The sequence below is a fragment of the Pseudorasbora parva genome, chromosome 12 (genome assembly GCF_024679245.1).
Source record: "Pseudorasbora parva isolate DD20220531a chromosome 12, ASM2467924v1, whole genome shotgun sequence".
NCBI lineage: Eukaryota > Metazoa > Chordata > Actinopteri > Cypriniformes > Gobionidae > Pseudorasbora > Pseudorasbora parva.
The window spans coordinates 37,549,986-37,569,262 of NC_090183.1; the positions used below are offsets into that span (position 1 = coordinate 37,549,986).

At 37.7% G+C, this 19,277-nt stretch overlaps 1 protein-coding gene across 1 annotated transcript in view; it reads left to right on the forward strand.

The window, feature by feature from the left end:
- sema3fa (sema domain, immunoglobulin domain (Ig), short basic domain, secreted, (semaphorin) 3Fa) overlaps nt 1-17,486 on the forward strand; it is a 51,618-nt gene extending 34,132 nt beyond the window's left edge. Inside the window, exons 3-19 of the mRNA XM_067460170.1 lie at nt 194-354; nt 486-548; nt 830-949; nt 2,030-2,119; nt 3,186-3,279; nt 3,437-3,556; nt 4,101-4,240; nt 6,281-6,395; nt 9,425-9,494; nt 10,280-10,424; nt 10,518-10,740; nt 11,064-11,152; nt 11,706-11,747; nt 11,974-12,131; nt 12,261-12,328; nt 12,436-12,569; nt 14,847-17,486. Of these exons, the coding sequence (XP_067316271.1) occupies nt 194-354; nt 486-548; nt 830-949; nt 2,030-2,119; nt 3,186-3,279; nt 3,437-3,556; nt 4,101-4,240; nt 6,281-6,395; nt 9,425-9,494; nt 10,280-10,424; nt 10,518-10,740; nt 11,064-11,152; nt 11,706-11,747; nt 11,974-12,131; nt 12,261-12,328; nt 12,436-12,569; nt 14,847-15,281 (2,267 nt within the window). The 3' untranslated portion in view covers nt 15,282-17,486. The remainder of the gene's footprint in view (nt 1-193; nt 355-485; nt 549-829; nt 950-2,029; nt 2,120-3,185; nt 3,280-3,436; nt 3,557-4,100; nt 4,241-6,280; nt 6,396-9,424; nt 9,495-10,279; nt 10,425-10,517; nt 10,741-11,063; nt 11,153-11,705; nt 11,748-11,973; nt 12,132-12,260; nt 12,329-12,435; nt 12,570-14,846) is intronic.
- The last annotated feature ends 1,791 nt before the right edge of the window (nt 17,487-19,277 follow it).

Below are 19,277 nucleotides of genomic sequence, written 5' to 3' on the forward strand. Positions count from 1 at the left end.
AACTTGTTTGAAACGGTCATTATTTTTGCAGTTACATTTGGTGCTGGCAGTGGCAGAAATGACACTTCAGCATTTCCATATCCACGTAAAAGGTTTTTATTACAGAACATTCCTCATGTGTGTGTCACTTTAAATAAACGCTTCTGCTAAATATATAAATGAAAATTACCTCTTTTTGTTTTTTTATTATTAGAGCTGAAGTCTACTGGAACTGCTCATCACTTTGCCTTCCTGCTAAACTCGACGGACTACAGAATCCTTCGTATGGACGAGGACCATGACCGCATGTATGTGGGCAGCAAGGACTACATCCTGTCTCTAGACCTGAACGACATTAACAAAGAGCCCCTCATTGTAAGATTTATTAGTTACATCAGAAAAATTGCAACAAACAAAACTAGAACTAAGGCTTGGGAGTAGTAAACTTGAATCTGTTCTCTGAATTAGGATGATGACTGATTATTTATCACTATCTTTCTCCTCAGATTCACTGGCCTGTGGCTCCTCAGAGGAGGACTGAGTGCGTCCTCTCAGGGAAAGACATCAATGTAAGAAATGTACCACAATCTTTGTAAATCTTAAACTCAATTAACTTTCAAGTCCATCCCACAATTCTGAAACATTCAACATGTCCAAAATTCCATCATGAAATGTACATGTACACAATTGGTGATGATGCACAAATAATCAATCTCATTAAAAGCAAACATAGCAAAGGAACCATATTCATGAACTAAAGATAATATATTACTCCAACATGAGCATGTAAGCATCTGAAGTATCATTTCAAGCTGACAGCATCATTGATATCATTCTGGTCTGACAACAGGGCGAGTGTGGTAATTTCATCCGTCTAATCGAGCCATGGAACAGGACTCACCTGTATGTGTGTGGAACGGGAGCGTATAACCCCATCTGTACCTACGTGGACAGAGGTCAAAGGGCACAGGTAAACTACCATTCGCAGGTCACCTGCTACCATTTGCAGGTCAATGGTTCAAACTGTTGGCTACCTTAGTCAAAAGGTATTATGTCATTAGAAAGGAATGTTCCCCACCCTGGAACAAACAGGATAATCTTTACCACCTGCATGTCTTTTGACACTGTTACTTAAAAAAAAACTCTTCCTAGTGTTTAGGAGGGTTATGGCATTTAAACACAGTCCTAATTCCACCTCCCTTCTTTCCCATGACCACGTCCCATCATTAACCACTGTCCACAGACACTTGTTTATATGTACTGTGGTGTAAAAAAAAAACTGAAATCACAATTAATTCTTTTTTTAAGTCCTGTGCTCTTTCTAGGTCACTATTCAAATATAAGCAAATTTGTGACATTGATAATTATCATCGCTCACATATTGATAAAATACTTGCAATGAACCAAATATTGTATCAAATGAAGAAAATAGCATTTTTACTTGTGGTTTCAGTTTTTTGGATCCTGCTGTGTTTGTTCACATTTAATGGGGTTCTGCAATATGAATGTCTGTTTTTCTTTTTTTCATATGCATGCAAAGGGCATTTCAAGTGCTTACAAGGTTTCCCAGCATGTGCATGTTTTAAAAACAACTTAAAGGGTTAGTCCAAAAATCAAACTGATGTCATTAATGACTCACCCAAAATGTATTTTCGATGCTTCAAGAGATCCTAATTAACCCACTGATGTCACATATGGACTCCTTTATGATGTTTTATTACCTTTCTGGACATAGTCAGTATAGTGTGCATACACTTGCATACGCTCTCGGACTAAATATAAAATATCTTAAACTGTGTTCTAAAGATGAACGAACATCTTACGGGTGTGGAACGACATTAGCGTGAGTCATTAATGACATACATTTTTGGGTGAACTAACCCTTTAACATTTTCTAATTTTCTTTGTCCTTTGTGGACACACTAAACTGCAGCCATCTTTCTAGCATTACAGAATCTTCCTTGTTTGGACACAGTCTGGGATGTTCTCTTGGGTCCTAACTGAATTCATAGAAACAGGACTCAATTGAGGCAAACCCCTTGTTTTATAGGGCATGCTCCAAGATCAGATGCCTCGCGCGGGAGGCCGAACCAGTCGAGCTGCAGACCCTAGTGCCTCACCAGAACCATACGCACCCAAGGTGGGAAATGAACTCAGTGGGATTGAGGTCCTTTTTTGAAATTTATTTTGCACTTGGGTTACAAGATAATTGGGTGTTTTTTTTACTTAGAAGTTTAAGGAAAGCTTCTGTTCTCACCATATTTGGATTTTCAATAGCTGCTTGAAAGAAACATCAGAGGAACTGTTGTCTTTAGCGCTGGTCTTTCTCGAGTTTGCCTTTACTTGTCCAAAGCCTGCCTTTGGCACAGAAATCTAGCAGAACGTGCAGAGATTACTCCCACACCCACACTCTATCATACTCGAAAGTGATTAGTCAGCACAGAATTTATCGGTGGCTTATTTTACATTTGTTGTGTGCATGTAAATCTTGGAAGTTAGAAAGGATCCAAAAAGTATTTGTATATTATCCAAAACAAGTCTTTCGTTGACTTGAATTTGCTGAATTGCTGATATATTTTTAGCAGCATGGTGTACTCGTCCTTCTACATCTCTGCTTAGATTTTAATTAATGTGTTAATTTGTGTTATACATTTCCACTTGATGTACATATTTGGTGCAAACACAGCAGTCACCATACTTAAAAAAAAAAAAAATACTGTTCTGTTTTGCATCTGACTGTAGCTAGCATGCAAACTGCGTGGAGTGTGACTTTTAGCATGAAGCGAGATCTTGTTTTCCTAAATACCAGAATTTAATAATTGTCACTAACCCAAAGAAGCCATATAGACAGTTTTATATCCATGTGTTGAGAAGTTGATTGTGAGAAACTGTTCATTTTCTTTGTTCTGGGCAGTTTTACACCAGCCCCCTTTTGTCAAGTGGCAAGATATTGGTGTTGGCATTAGACAATATGTAAGACGCCAATGTTTAAAAAACACACACAATAGGTTACCTAAACATATTTCAGTTCTATCATAGCCCCAACTAGTTATTTTTTCATTTATCCCAGGGAACCTGTGCGCATTTCACTTCCTGGCTATACCTTCACACACTCTTAAACACCAGAAAAAGACAATCAATACTGCTCATCTAATGTGATCTATTGTGCTCTCATTAATGAAACCTTCATGCTCTCCCTGTTCCAGGAATACATTTTCCGACTGGAGCCTGGTAAAGTAGATTCTGGGAAAGGGAAATGCCCTTACGACCCCAAATTGAACAGCGTCTCAGCTTTGATAAGTGCGTACTTCTCATTTTTATCATATACTTAATTTCCATACTTTTAGAAAATATACAAAGCATAATTTCTTTTGTTTCAGACTTGGATGAGCACATTTTTATTAAGTTTATCTGTCTACCTCTCTTTATCTCCCTTATGCTCACTCCGTATTGGCAGATGGCCAGTTGTACGCCGGCGTCTACATTGATTTTATGGGAACAGACTCGGCCATCTTTCGCACATTGGGCAAACACACAGCCATGAGGACCGACCAGTATAACTCCCGCTGGCTCCATGGTATGCACAAAATATTTGAACCATGGCGTACCACCAAGAAAATGTTCTTTGTTTAGTGGAGAACGTGCCAGATATGAATATTCAACACTGACCCATCATCCTACCTCCTGCACACTTACCTCATATTTAATATACTTCTGTGTAAAAAAAAAAAAAATTGTATATATATATATATCCCTCAAGCAATTACTGCTTAGTCAATCCTTGACCTTTATTATAATCCCTAACTGTATTATTGCTATGAAAATTTCACTAGTTATTTTTTTAATTGGTTTATTTATGTATGCTGCATATTGTTTATTTTTCATATGTAAAGCCACAGATGGTTCCATCTGCTTGTAAATAAACACGGTACACTATATTACAGCACCATACTCAAAATTTAATTTAATCTGTTTTATTTGTCAAAGCCAAAACAACAGCATGCTTGAAAAAGATATTTTGTAAATTCATGCTTTTATTTGTATTGTAGTTAACAAAAAGTTTTCTTTATGCTCCAACAATGATTTATCTCTTTTGCTGTTTTTTCCCCTTTTTCCTTCAGATCCAACATTCGTCCATGCTCAGCTCATCCCTGATAGTGCAGAAAAGAATGATGACAAGCTGTATTTCTTCTTCCGTGAGAAGGCCTCTGAGATGGGACAGACTCCCATGGCTCAGTCCAGAATTGGCAGAATTTGTTTGGTGTGACATTTTCTTAACCTTTGTCTTATATTCCAGTAGAAAATATCGACATATCCTTAAAGGAATATTTTACTTATTGCCTTCAAGTTGTTCCAAACCTGCATGCCTAACTTTCTTTCTTTATACACTGAGAAAATGCACTTTGTTATGCATTTACAAATAGTGAGGTCTGGAGATTTTAAGTCTTAAAAAAGAACTATAAATGCATCCTAAAAGTGGCCGTACAACATGTCACACGGCCACAATATGCAATAGCATGTGAATAACAGACTAATATTTAAATATTTTTTTCTTTGATAATCATCCACTCCAGTGAGCTGTTACCCTCTGCATCCAAATCATTGAGTCAGTGAGCTAAACAAAACATGATTAGTTTTCTTCAAGAACAAATCAGTTATAGACTGGTTTTGTAAACTGATGCATTGTAAATAAATGACTTTTTTTTAATGTCCTAGTTTATGTTCCACAAAATGAAGTCAGTCACATGAATTTGTAACAACATGAGGGTGAATAAATCTTTTTTCCAGGCACATTTAACCAATTCCAAACCACATTAAACTTAAGAAGTGCAAGGTTTCAGGCTTAAATTAAGCTATGCATCCTAAAAATGATCCCCACTTAATAAGCTAAATTGTTGTAAAATAGGACCATCCTCTTGTACCAATGTTTGAAGAATGAATCTTCTAGATTCTGGCATTAAGTTTTGGGAGTTAATTTTTCCTACTATAAATGACCTCCCCCCAAAAAATGTACTCCCAAAACTTCCTTCACGTGTATTTTACCACACTTAAGCTTGTGATTCTTAAGTGAGGGTCATTTTTTAGGGTTCTTTACCTAACTTAAGTCTCAGATCCTGACACCTTGTCAAGCCCAGTTCATTCACTATGGTACCAAACAGAGATCAAGTTAGAAGCGACTAAAAACACCTCCACGTTTTCCCTATTTAAATACAGTTACACGAATAGTTGAACGATCAAGTATGGTGACATAAAATAAAACGTGGCACTTTTCTAAGTGGATTAAAAAGGAAAACTATAACGTATGGCGGCATAGCACTTCTGAGAGTACTTCGACTCGGCGCAGTAAAAAGTTCCGGCTGAAAAATCCATCTGAGGGAGGATGTTTCAGCTGGGACTTTTTACTGCGCCGAGTCGAAGTACTCTCAGAAGTGCTATGCCGCCATACGTTATAGTTCTCCTTTTTAATAAATTCATTAAGAAAACATGCTTCATAATCATGCACACCTAAATATAAGGTGTTGTTCATTTCCAGGCTTCATTAACAATTATATATCACTTATAAATTATTAAATAAATAAAAAAAATTATAGTAGTTATTAAGATGAATGAGGTTTGGAAATGGTCAAATGTGCCTGAAAAAAAAATCTGAAAATCAACGTTTGTTGATACAATGTTGCCTAATAATTCTGCAAGCACTGTAGTCCCATTCAATTTTCTTTTATGCACTTCATTTTACTATACATTTTTCAGTTATCCTATACTGAACATGATGCTAAAGAAATCTTGTCCTGCAGGACTGAACTGTTGATTGGCAGAGCCTTAGTGTCCTCGGATGCATCATTGTCCAATGCCTCCTACATGAGCAACCGCTTGTGTCTTATTATTTTTTATTTATTTTTTGCTGTTTTAATGTGAATCAAAGAAGCATGTTTGTAATAAGTGGGTAGCTGCTGGCGGCTGGTCACTGGGCATCGCTGCGTCTCATTATTGAAGTTGGCTGCTGTCCATAGCAGATGGGGCTGAGCAGTGCTCAAAGCCAATGTTTACAACCCAGTCACAGCCAGTTAATGCAAACCCACAGAAATAGCAAAGAGAGAGAGAGAGAGAGAGAGAGAGAGAGAGAGAGAGAGAGAGAGAGAGAGAGAGAGAGAGAGAGAGAGAGAGAGACTGATGTAAAGAAATGTCTCCATTTACAGATACAGACTGTCAAGGTGTCCGTCAAATCAAACTTTACAGCTAGAATCTGTGTGGTGTCTAACAGCGCTTCTTCATGGCTAACATCACCTCACTTCCTCTACAGAATGATGATGGAGGACACTGCTGTCTGGTGAATAAGTGGAGTACTTTCCTGAAGGCTCGGCTCATCTGCTCTGTGACCGGCTCCGATGGCATTGAGACACATTTTGATGAGCTCCGTAAGTCTTCCTTTTAGCAGTTTCTGAAGCATTTCCTGAGACTGGTGTTTAATATTTTATATAGTTGATCTTTATTAGATGACTTCAGATCAGGATGCTGACAAATGCAAATCTGTTGGTACTGTACATGGTTCAGATGGTAATACTTTGAAATATATAATGGTATTGACATTTATGTACCATAAGTCAATGTCCTCCAGGTAAATTAATTAGAATGAACGATTTATCAAATAATCAGTATAGTACACTAACCAAAAATATCTGTTTTTTAGACATGTACCAATATGTTTTATTGGATGCTGGATGTTAGTACCATGGTATTCTTGGATTTATAGAATTCTGTTTTGTTTCTATGGACATGTCTTGTGGTACAACATATAAAATAAAACAGCTTTAACATTTGATTGACTCCATATATATAGTGAGGTGTTCACCCAAGGCACATTATATTCAGTTCTGTTCTGTTCATTTTCACGGTATACTTGCTGAAATAAGAGGCCTCTTATTTCAGGATAGGGCATGATATAGCTCATTTGTGGAAACCGTTCATGTCTGATGGTTCAATGGATATGTCTCTCCAGAGGGTATAACTTGGAAAAAGTAATTTCCTCTCTTTCCTGTATGTGCAGCGTGCAGCACTTGCGCTTTAGCGTGAAGTGCCACAAGGGCCTGTGAGAAATATAAAAAGGCAACCGGTTCTGAGTAGTTTCTGTAGAGCTTTAAATGACAAATTGGGCTTTCAAAAAGTTGTCCTACAACTGCCTGAATATATAAAAAAGTCTTCATTTTGTGGTTTGACATGATGCTACATACATGATTGTGCATTTATGTGCACGTGTGTGAAGTAACGCATGCATGTAAGCTGCATCTTAACAGGCTTACACAAAATGGAGTCTTTCCTGTTGTGGGAGAGTTTGACTGACAGGACTGAAAAGGATTGGCTGATAAACCAGCTGTAACAGCCTTAGACACTCTTCAGAGGCAAATGAATGTAAGCGCATGAATGCTGGAATTTTATTGCTTTTGCAACATTCATAAATTGAGTAAGCGGCCGTTCTATGCGCTTCATTTCCCAGCTCCCGTAACAGCACACAAGGTACCCTCAGGACTCCTTTCCTCATCTCTGCCCTCTCTTTGGTCATTCACCCTCCCTCTGTCACTGTGTTTGAGGAATTAACTTGTCAGTGGAGTTTTTGACTGGATGTTTTCCCTTATCCTCAGAGGGGCAGTGAGGTTTTATGGGGTTTTTTTGTGGCTTGGCTAGAGCGAAATTTGTTCGCTATAGTGTGGGATTTTCCCTCAGCACTTGATTACTTAGTCCGTTTAGCCGTGACTATCCATCTGAGGTCATCTTCTTTCTGTTTTTGATGGGACATCTGTCTATTCGTTTACCACTCGCCCTCCTTATGTCCTAAACTATCTGGGTCTCCTTTAGTTTTCTTTCCTTCTGCCCTTTATTCACCCTTCTACTGCATTCCTCTCTCTGTCATCCCCTTACAATGGTAAACCCCCAAAAACGGTCCCACTCTGCCCGTTCTGCTCTGTTTCTCCCAATGGTCTTTTTCCAACTTTCTCATTTTGGCTAGCATATCACTGGTCCTTTGTGGTTAATTTGTGTCAAAACAAGCTGGAGAATTTCGGAGACTGAGAGAAAGACAGAGAGGAACAGTGAGAGAAAAGGTTTGTCCTCTCAATGCAAAGTGTCTTGTGTGATGTAATTGAACTGAGATAGAATTGATTGTCTTCCCACATACGCTCAGAGACTTCTGACTTTTTGTGTGCCTTACTGACATTAATATCAGTGTCACCATCGATGCTACATTGAGCTACGAATATAATGACTATTTTCATTGCCAATCTTCCATTGTCAAGGAAAAACAAGAGGTTCTGCCCCACCAAACTTTTTAGCCATTGTTGCTACCAGACCGCTTAAACAAATAAAGCTCAAAACTGGAATTAGTGCGTCCCAAATCATAGTACACATTGAAGCCTTAAGTGGGCATGAAAAAAAAAAGAGATCTGAGGAAACCGCATAGTACATTTCAATACTTGCGTTCTCTTGCAAACATATTGTGTCCAATAAATTTTGCATTTGTTTGCAAAACCTATGTATTCTCTCAGAAATGAATGCAATTGTTTTTCCTCTCACCTTATTTCTATTGCAAAAGTTTTGAGAGTAAGCTCAAAGTTTCTCAGTTTTGCGTAAGAATGTAAAATGCAATAAAATATAATTTTACTCACATCTCATTTCTCCCACCATGTCCCTTTTGGGGCTCCATAGAAAACAGCATGTCAGATGTATCTGAATGGCATTTGTTTTTCTTTGAGTTTTCATAGTGTGCTAATATTCTCCACAACCTCTTGTGCAACCAGAGAGGAGTTTGCCTTTTCTATCCCCATACAAAAGTATTTAGGAGTATTTAAATTTAAAACCTCAAAGGTGCTGAAAGCAATTTTGCTCATTTCTGCTATCAGTTAGCCACTACATTAGACCTCGGCTACTGTATCCCCCATCCCTGTACCACACACCCAAAACTATACCCTCCAAATACTTGCCAGCTAACTGAATATCAGCAAAAAGCAGCGTTATCAAAGTATTCTATTTTCTTATGAGTGACTGAAAAAGGGTGAGCCACTTCCCTATCTCTTTGCCATTTCCCTGTAGTCTATGTCACAGAGACTAATGCCATTTTCTAAGCACACCTATTTCAGTGATATCTGTCAGGTAGTAAGGACATTTTATGTAATATTTTTTTAAGTATATTTTTTTTATGTAATATTGCAAAAAATGACGCTTACAGCTATTTTAAGTAATAATGAATTAGAGTAGATGCTACATTTTTTAAGGTGATATGCAACAAAGGATTCTGCGGTATCAAGACACAATCATATGTCCCGTTACCTGCTCACTGTCTCACTACTTACTCATAAGCATGTATGTCACTAGCAAAGTACACACTTCAGACGTATCTGATTTGGCTCATTTGTCTTTAAATCCAAGAACTAAAGTAATTTAATCTTCCTTTCAGGGGACGTGTACATCCAGAAAACTCAAGACACCAAGAATCCTGTCATCTACGGCGTCTTCTCTGTGTCTGGGTGCGTACATTTACAACGGCCTCTCCCAAAATATGAGATCCAATCCTCACTTCTCCTCGATGCCTCTTACAAATCAGGCCGCTTATCAGATTGGCAAGGGAGCCTGAATAGATTTGCTTTCATATTCACACTCCAGTTGCCCACGGGGCAACACCCCCATTTCTCCACTGCTGAAGACTGTTTCTAACATACTGAATAACAAGTGTTTGGCAGGCTTCACAGACGGTAGTACAAGTCCTCTAACAGCACAAAGGAAGAAGCTTTTCTGTGAATCTGAGATGTGATATTCTCATAAGGACTTATCTACATAATACCACCACTATCAGATGCGGTTAGGAGAGGATATTCATACGGGCTAAAATATTATACAACTGGCCTAAGAGGGAGCCGTCAACATTTTAGAAGAGGTTCACATGCTAATCACCCAGTGTAAATACACAAGGCTGTGTGTGTTATTACAATTCACAGTCTAGCTGTAGATTAAATCAGCGAAGCCCTCGGGCTCTGTCTGAGCTCTGTAAACCCAAAAGCACCGTGATAATAGTGAAGACTCTCCATCAACTGCTAGTGATTTCACAGCTCTATCTGTCCCTCTCTCTCTCTCTCTCTCTCTCTCTCTCTCTCTCTCTCTCTCTCTCTCTCTCTCTCAAAATTTGTGCTAATTTGTGAAACGGCATTCCCAACTCATTTTACCCCTGTACTATGACATAGAGTAGGGTCGAAAGTAAAACTTGTGTTAAAATACCATCTAATCAATCAATATCAAACTTTTTCTCTTTCTCTAGGTCTGTATTTAAAGGTTCAGCAGTGTGTGTGTATTCAATGGCTGATGTCCGCATGGTCTTTAATGGCCCTTTCGCTCATAAGGAAGGGCCAAACTACCAGTGGGTTGCCTACCAGGGTAAAATCCCTTACCCCCGACCAGGAACAGTAAGTGTCACAAGTATCATTTAGTATAATAGTCCTTCATGTTTGAAAATCTTAGAAGCTGAAATACATTTTATGTTATCTTTCTAATCATAGTGTCCAGGAGGAACTTTCACCCCTAACATGAAGTCTACTAAAGATTACCCAGATGAGGTTATTAACTTCATGCGCAATCATCCGACCATGTTCAATGCTGTTTATCCAGTACATAAGCGCCCCCTAGTGGTCCGTACCAATGTGGGTTATGAGTTCACCACCATCACTGTGGACCAAGTGGCTGCAGCTGATGGCAACTATGAAGTTCTTTTCTTAGGAACAGGTGAACTTCCTACCCGTCTACACATAGATGGCTTGTTGATTTTATATAGCTATATTTGTTTTGTACATACTGTGGAGTCTGAGACCAAAATTAAATTGTTATAATTCTAAATCATTGTGTTTATTTACAAATAACCAAATGTGTGACATTGTTAATATTAACACTTTTGTACACAATAAAGCAGCTCTAGGTCCAGAAATGCAGTAGTGAACAGTCATTGTCACCTTCTGTTATTGATTAAAGAATCCTTTATTCATTATTCAGTCCCAAAAAATATTATGTTTGTTAAATATTTCTGACTCCTCTCTTTTGGTCCTTTACAGATAGAGGGACAGTTCAGAAAGTGATTGTCCTGCCCAGAGATGATTTACAGACTGAAGAGCTGGTTCTGGAGGAGGTGGAGGTCTTTAGAGTAAGATCTTATTTTTTATGTTTCCATTACACATTGTGTAATTTGTGTTTGTATTTATTTATATATTTTTTATTTTGTTTTATACAATTTAAAAATTATTATTAATATAATTCATATTTCATCAAATTGTAATGTTTTTAAAACAGTAATATTGTGAAATATCACAATTTCCACAAAAATATTATGCAGCACAACTATTTTCAACATTGATTATAATAATAATAAGTGTTATTGATATGTTACCTGAGCAAAAGATCAGCATTATTAGAATGATTCCTGAAGGATCATGTGACACTGAAAACTGGAGGAATGGCTGCTGACTTTCCCATCAAAGGAAAAATTACATTTAAAAATATATTTAAATGGAAATCATTTAACTTGTAATATCATTTCACAATATTACTGTTTTACAGTATTAACAGTTAAATAAATGCAGCCTTGTTGAACATAATATATTTATTTTAAAAACATTCCAAACTTTTGACAGGTACTATATATGTTTAATGTATACTATTATATTTGATAAAAAAATCGAATTATTTTTATATTACAGGTTCCAACTCCAATCATTACTATGAAGATTTCCCCAAAGCGGGTAAGTTGCGCAAAAAATCCTTTAGAATTCAAAACTTAAAGAAAACTAATTCTGAAATATGAATAGTAAAACTGTTAATAATATTAAATATACTATATATTTACATTACACTGTCATTTAGCAAATGCTTAACTCAATCATTCATCATCCTGTGATTCCTGGAATCACAACATGATGTATTTTGAATGAAAGTAACTTTTATTTCCCTGTCTTTCTGTGTGTGTAGCAACAGCTGTATGTAAGTTCAGCGGTGGGTGTCACTCATCTGGCTCTGCACAGGTGTGATGTGTACGGAGAGGCGTGTGCTGACTGCTGCTTGGCCAGAGACCCTTACTGCGCCTGGGATGGAAAGTCCTGCTCTCGCTACTCTGCAAACCAAAAGAGGTGAGAGAGAGCTGCATGTGTGTAATGTATTTATCATCAAACATGACTTCCCAACTCGTAAATACTAACTTTACAGGAGGACTTGAACTCACCATCAGTTTGAATTAATTCCCTCATTATATCTTGTAGGCGGAGTCGGAGACAAGATGTGAAGTATGGCAACCCTATAAGACAATGCAGGGGCTACAATTCCAATGGTGAGGAAACAGTAATCTTGATGAGTAAAACTACTTTGGAAGAAGTAAATGAACTTTGATTTTGGTTATTGTTTAGATAGACAGTATTTTGTTTTAATTCCTGTCAGCTAATAAGAACACGTTGGAGACAGTACAGTATGGCGTAGAGGGAAGCACAGCCTTCCTGGAGTGCCAGGCCAGATCTCCTCATGTGTCAATCAAGTGGCATTTCCAGAAAGAGAACAGTGATAGAAGGAGAGAGGTATGTGTGACATAATGCCTTGGGTTACACTTTCTTTTAAGGAGTTGTAGTTACAATTTGTCCTTACTCAAAGAAGCACAGAGTAATATTAATTAACTAACTACATGTCCTTACTATAGAGTTACTGCACATTCTTTGGGTTTGGTTAAGGGTTAGTTACTTGTAATTATGCATCATTTACTGTTACACTATGGTAAGTACATGTATGTGTAACTTCGTCACCTTAATATAAACTGTTACTTTGCCTTGTTATACCATAATTGTTAGAAGGAATTGTGTCATTTTAGTCATGCATTTATCTATTGAGAAAATGTTGCTAAATTTAATATAATAACTTTATATTATTTAGCCGTATATTTAGTTTGTGTGTATATAAGCAGTTATAGCCATGTTGTGATGTACAGCGTAACAAAATGAATTAAAATGAAGTAATTATTTATTAACACACACACAATATATATATTTGTTATATATAACAAATATACCACACACAAAATTGGCAAACGTTTTGGGATACCTGCCTTTGCATGCACATGAATTTTAATGACATCCCATTCTTAATGTTTGGGTTTAATAATGAGTTGCCTTACCCGTTGCAGCATTAAACAGCTTCAACTCTTCTGGTAAGGCTTTACTTAAAGTTACGGAGTGCGTTTATGGGAATTTTTGACCATTCGTCTAGAAGTGCATTTGTGAGGTCAGGCACTGATGCCAGACTCCCTCATTCATAAGGCACATGCTTTGTGCACTGGAACCGGAAAGAAGCCATACCCAAACTTTTCCCACAAAGTTAGGAGCATGAAATTGTCCAAAATGACTTCATATGCTGAAGCATTAAGAGTTCCTTTCACTGGAATTAAGGGACCAAGCCCAAAACCTGAAAAACAACCCCACACTATAAACCCCCATTAGCCAAACATTACACTTTAATCAATCAATCAACTTTATTTATATAGCGCTTTTACAATCACGATTGTGTCAAAGCAGCTTCACGGTGTCAAACAGGATAATATTGCAACAAAATTAGATTTGGCTGTACAGTCGTTCTGGAGAAAACAGTGATGTTATCAGCTTATTTTAATTTATCATATAGCGACAATGTTGGCATTTCAGTATTATAGTTTATAGAATTAAATAAAACCTAATTCATAAATTTTATTTGTATAATTAGTTGAATAACTTTAATCATAATTTTAGTGTCCCCAACTGAGCAAGCCAAAGGCGACAGTGGCAAGGAACCAAAACTCCATCAGGGCATGATGGAGAAAAATAAACCTTGGGAGAAACCAGACTCAGTCGGGGTGCCAGTTCTCCTCTGGCCTATTAACACACTGAGTAAGATTATTATTCTGGCAACCTTACAGGTCAGAAATTATATTAGATTGGAATATTCAAAATTTTCAAAATTGGCACAATGCAGTCAGAACATACTGTTCTCCAGGCGACTGCCAAACCCAGACTCGTCCATTGGATTGCCAAACAGAGAAGTGTGATTGGTCACTCCAGAGGTCATGTCTCCACTGGTCTAGAGTCCAGTGGCGGTGTGCTTCACACCACTCCAAATTATACTTTGCATTGCACTTGGTGATGTAAGGCTTGGAGGCAGCTGCTCGGCCATGGAAACCCATTCCATGAAGCTCTCTAAGCACATCGGAAGGCCACACGAAGTCTGGAGGACTGTAGCTATTGACTCTGCAGAACGTTGGAGACCTCTGCGCACTGTGTGCCTCACTCTGTGTGCTGACCCCACTGATTGTGATTTTTAGGTGGCCTATCACTTTGTGGCTGAGTTGCTGGCATTCCCGATTGCTTCCACTTAACAGTTGACTTCGGAATATTTAGTGAGAAAATATTACGAATGGACTTATTGCACAAATGGCAACCTATCATGGTACGCTTAAATTAGTAAAGCATCTGTATGGTTAGGTGCTTGATTTTCTACATCTGTGGCCATGGAAGTGATTAGAACACCTGAATTTGGAGGGGTGTCCCAATACATTTAGCCATATAGTATATATGTTTATTTATTTATACATTACATAAAAAAATATTTTCTCATTTTTTAAAAGTCCAAGCAATCACCTCTTTTTTTAAATAGGGGATAATTTGGAAGCATACACAACTTTAGAGGGCTTGTTTGCATTTGCATGAACTGTATTTCTACTGTACAGATATGTAGCCAAATGATTTTGTCTGGTGTTTGACATAAAATCTATATAAATGTGAATGCCTTTGATTTATTAACCTAAAAGCTTTGTTCATTTTTTTTTTTTTCAGATCCGTTCTGACGGGCGAGTTGTTCGCACGGAGCAGGGTCTCCTCCTGCGCTCTCTCCAGCTGTCTGACGGAGGGGTGTACCAGTGTACCTCCACCGAGAAGAACTTCAAGCACATGCTGGTTAAACTTCAGCTAGTGGTTCTTTCCGCCCGCACCGTCAACAGCATCCAGACCGAATCCAGTGCTCCCGCTGTGCCGCCTCTCCAGTCCAGCGCCTGGACGCCCAGCGCAGAGCAATACAAAGACCTGCTGACCATCCTCAGCCAACCGGAGATGGGCCTCATCAACCAGTACTGCCAAGACTACTGGCAGATGGGGGATGACTCCGCAGCTAATGCACACAAGAAGAAGGACCTCAAGGAAATACAGAAGGACCTACAGAAGCCACGGAACAGGAGACACCACCAGGAGCAGAGCAGCATGGCTGAGACATGAGAGGGAAAGACACCCCACTCCATCCAAACAGAGATTTCCCTGCTAGACTTGAGGTTGACCTCAAGGTCTCTGACTGCCATTACACACAAAATATCCAACGTATACCCGCAACCGTCATGGCCCAGGAGAAAATAAACAGTACGTTTTTGAAAATGCATAGTATTTATTGTAGGCTGTACATAGTTAGATTCTGTGGATATCTTTGTATGGAAATAGAGCAACAAAAAAAAAAGGTTTTGTGTATAGATCTGTGCAAATATTTTGTTATCATTGTACTTCCCTTCCAATATATTTATTACTACGGTATTCATGTCATAAAACACCGTACGACTGTTATCATAAAACTTTGTGTACATACCACTAAGCGAATAGTTGGACATTTGAAGCTCCTGATGGACAGTTTGACTGCGCTTGATGTTTTGATACCAGAGGACTGCGTCAGAAGCTGTTGACTTTTTTAGCTGAGCACATGTTCTCATTCTACAGATGTACGGATAAAGGAAGTTCTACGTCTGTTTGGTGCATTCTGTGACCTCCCAAAAGACTTTGAAAACCAATTTATCACTCATCTTTTTAATCTTCTTGATCTTCCATATGTTGCTATGCTAATGTGTGTTAAATATAAAGTCATTTATGTGTGTTATATATTTGGTTTATTAATTACGGCCTCCTGTACAGTAGAATCACTTTTTGTTTTGTTCTTTTCATTTATAGAAATATGTACTATTGCACGTAAAGAATTTCAAAAAGCTGGGGGTTCAAAACCTGTACATCTTTTTGCAGAGGAGCATTGTTTAAAAACATTTTTTAAAGAAAATCTTAAATATGTAACTTATGTAAAAAAAAAAAAAAAAATTAAGTGATCATTTGGGAGCGCTAAATAATTTGGAACTAAACTTGTTTGAGTTTGCATGAATCGTATTTGTACTGTACAGATATGTAGTCAAATTCTGGATATGTTGCTGTATGGTCTTTGACAGAGAGAGAGAGAGAGAGAGAGAGAGAGAGAGAGAGAGAGAGAGAGCGAGAGAGCAAGAGACTGTTTTCTGAAGACAGAGGACTTTGCTGAACTAGTGATGGAATCAAGCACAATTACCTGACGTGTATGTTTAGTTTCCGTTGTGTTTTCTCAAAACGCACAGCAAACAGGCTGTGTGAATTGGTTGTTGTAATTGTAAATGTTTTTGTTTTGTTTTTGTAAGACATTATTCATCACTGTGGTTTGTCCCATTGTTTTGTCTTTTGTAGAATATTCTAATGTGAAAAAGATCCAGAATTCGATGTTATATACAGTTAATGTTATGGTAATGTATTTTTTATTTGTTTTCTTTTCCATCATTGTTGTTGACTAATTAAAGTTATATATTTTATAACAAATATAGGTTGGCCTTTCTTCAGAAATAATACTGGGTATATAGTTCAACCTTTTATTCGCAGTTTAATGTTAGAGTGTGTGGTGGTGGTGGGGGAACTTGCTATTTGGCATTCATAAATGTAATACAAATGGTTAAACTACTTATAATTAGCAATTATCATCCCACATACCATATCATTTTAAAGGTGCACTATGTAGTATTTTTGCCGTAAAATATCCAAAAAACACTAGGCCAGTGTTATATTGAGTTGAGTACCTACAATATCCCAAATGTTTCCAACTATTTGTAAATTGTGAGAAAATTGCTATTTTAACCAATGACCCGGGACGTTTCAGCATAGCGTCTGAGGAAGTCGCCTGTCATTGCGTCATACATGCGCTACCCTCGGTTTCGGGTTTTATTTGGCAGGAGCGCTTTACTCTTAGCAGTGTGAACAAGTGAACGCACGGAGTAACGTCATAACATCATTTTCAACACACTTAAATGTATCTAATATGATAAACAGAGCTCCATTACCTCATAATCATAACCGGAATAGCAGAAATACTGCAGGCACCCGCGAATATGTCCCGTCCCGTCCCGTCATAATAAAAGCCTCGGTGTTCGCGAGGCGGGTATTTGTGTAACAATCGCTCCAGCGGCCGTGCTCAGCTCCAGGACACTCGGTCCTGCTCTGCTTCACACTACAGTAACGTTAATAACCGCATGCATGAACGTGATTTCTGCCCGAGTCCTATTTTCCACCGGCTGTGAGGTGAAGACCACATGTCCCAAGATGCTGCACTCGAACTTTGCGTCATCACACTACGCATTTGTTTTGAATAGGTGCCCTCCAGTGGACGGAAAGTTGCAAAGTGCACCTTTAAATCAACATTTATATAAAATTAAACAAATTTAAAAAAAAATCCTTGTAAGTTACATGTATAGTAATTATGCATTATTACAAGCAGTGGTGTAAAGTAACGAATTACAAATACTCTCGTTACCGTAATTGAGTAGTTTTTCTCAGGAATTGTACTTTTTAAAGTGGTTTAAAAACCGTGTACTTTTACTTAAATACATTTTAAGTGCTGTATCGGTACATTATGTTTATTTATTTTTCCTGTCAATGTGATTGGCTAACAAGAATAATCAGTCCTGTGTGTCCATGCGTCACGCGCGTGACTACCGTCAAATCAACCATAGCGACCAACCTAGAGTGAGAGCACGCTTTATGAAAGGGGGTAAGTGCTGGCTACTGATGATGACTGAAATCGTTAAATCGTCTTAAACAATTACTACAAATGGACCGCAGAATATTACATTTTTTAATACGTTCATAAATGGTACGTATTCTGTTAGCGCTGCACAAGCTCGCGGTGCCATCTGCTAGAAACTCTTCATTTATATTGTTTGCCAGGCTTCACGTGCATTAGGCATTAACCGATCGTCACTGCTAGATTTTTGTCCCTTACGTTGATTTCGTTGTAACGCATGTAACCTGTAACGCATGAACCTGCTTTCTGTCAGCTTATTGAAGTGCATATTTTAATGTAATGTATTATCACGTGGCGATTCAAAATTGTAGGTCATGTAACTTATAGCAAATAACTTTTATAAAACATCTGATTTATATTTAAATCAGGTTTATTTTTTAAATTTCAAGCAAAAATAATCAGTGGTGAAAACTGTGAGTACTCGATTCTGATTTCTATTCTTTGTACAGAGAAAATGTCTTGAAATTAAAGCAGTACAACGAATGCGTCTTGAAAAGAAAGAACTTTTCGTTTACGTAAAAGTGTAAATGTACAATGCTTTGCAACCTTTTTTTAATTAACCGCAAGAAAACCTCCGGTTACAGACCGGTTGTCATTAATAAATGTTGCAGATTATTGGTTGATTTCTCAAATAATACATGGCTGTATTTTTAGTGCTAACAGTCAAAAATAAAAATAAATATTGAAAGAAATATTGAAGTATTTTTTGGTGATATCATGTGTTTTGTTCTTAATGAGAATCATCCATAAAAAAATAGCCTAAGCTACATTTTTAATTTGCAGGGTATAAGGTGGAATAACATTCATAGCATAATACTCACGACTCTTGAGTTCTTTTAAAACGGCTACTTTTTACTCCTACTTTGAGTAGTATTTAGGAAGGGTACTTTTACTCTACTTAAATAAAAAATGTTGACAAGTAACAGTACTTTTCCTTGAGTATGCTTTTTCAGTACTCTTTCCACCACTGATTACAAGCAACTAACCCTAAGTAGTAAGTATGTGCTGTTAATATTACTTAGTACTTAAATGTATAATTACACTGTAACAAGGGCACATTAAAATAAAGGGCTATTTTAACGATCTGAACGAATACTCTGAAGTGCATGGCGCCGGTGCACTCAGGGCGTGTCAGAATCCACTTTTGCTAGTTTAACAATGGGACAAACGGTCTGCACACCAGGTGCATGGTCCAAAAGGGTTGTACCTACTCTCTTAATAAGCCATGGGTGTCAGGCAGTTGCGCTTGCACCATGACAGATTTGCTATTTACATGGTGGAATATAGCCACCTCAACCTGATAAATTAGTTTAATACATATGCGTATTGCCATGATCGGTGGTTAAATAAGTAGCCAATTTTGT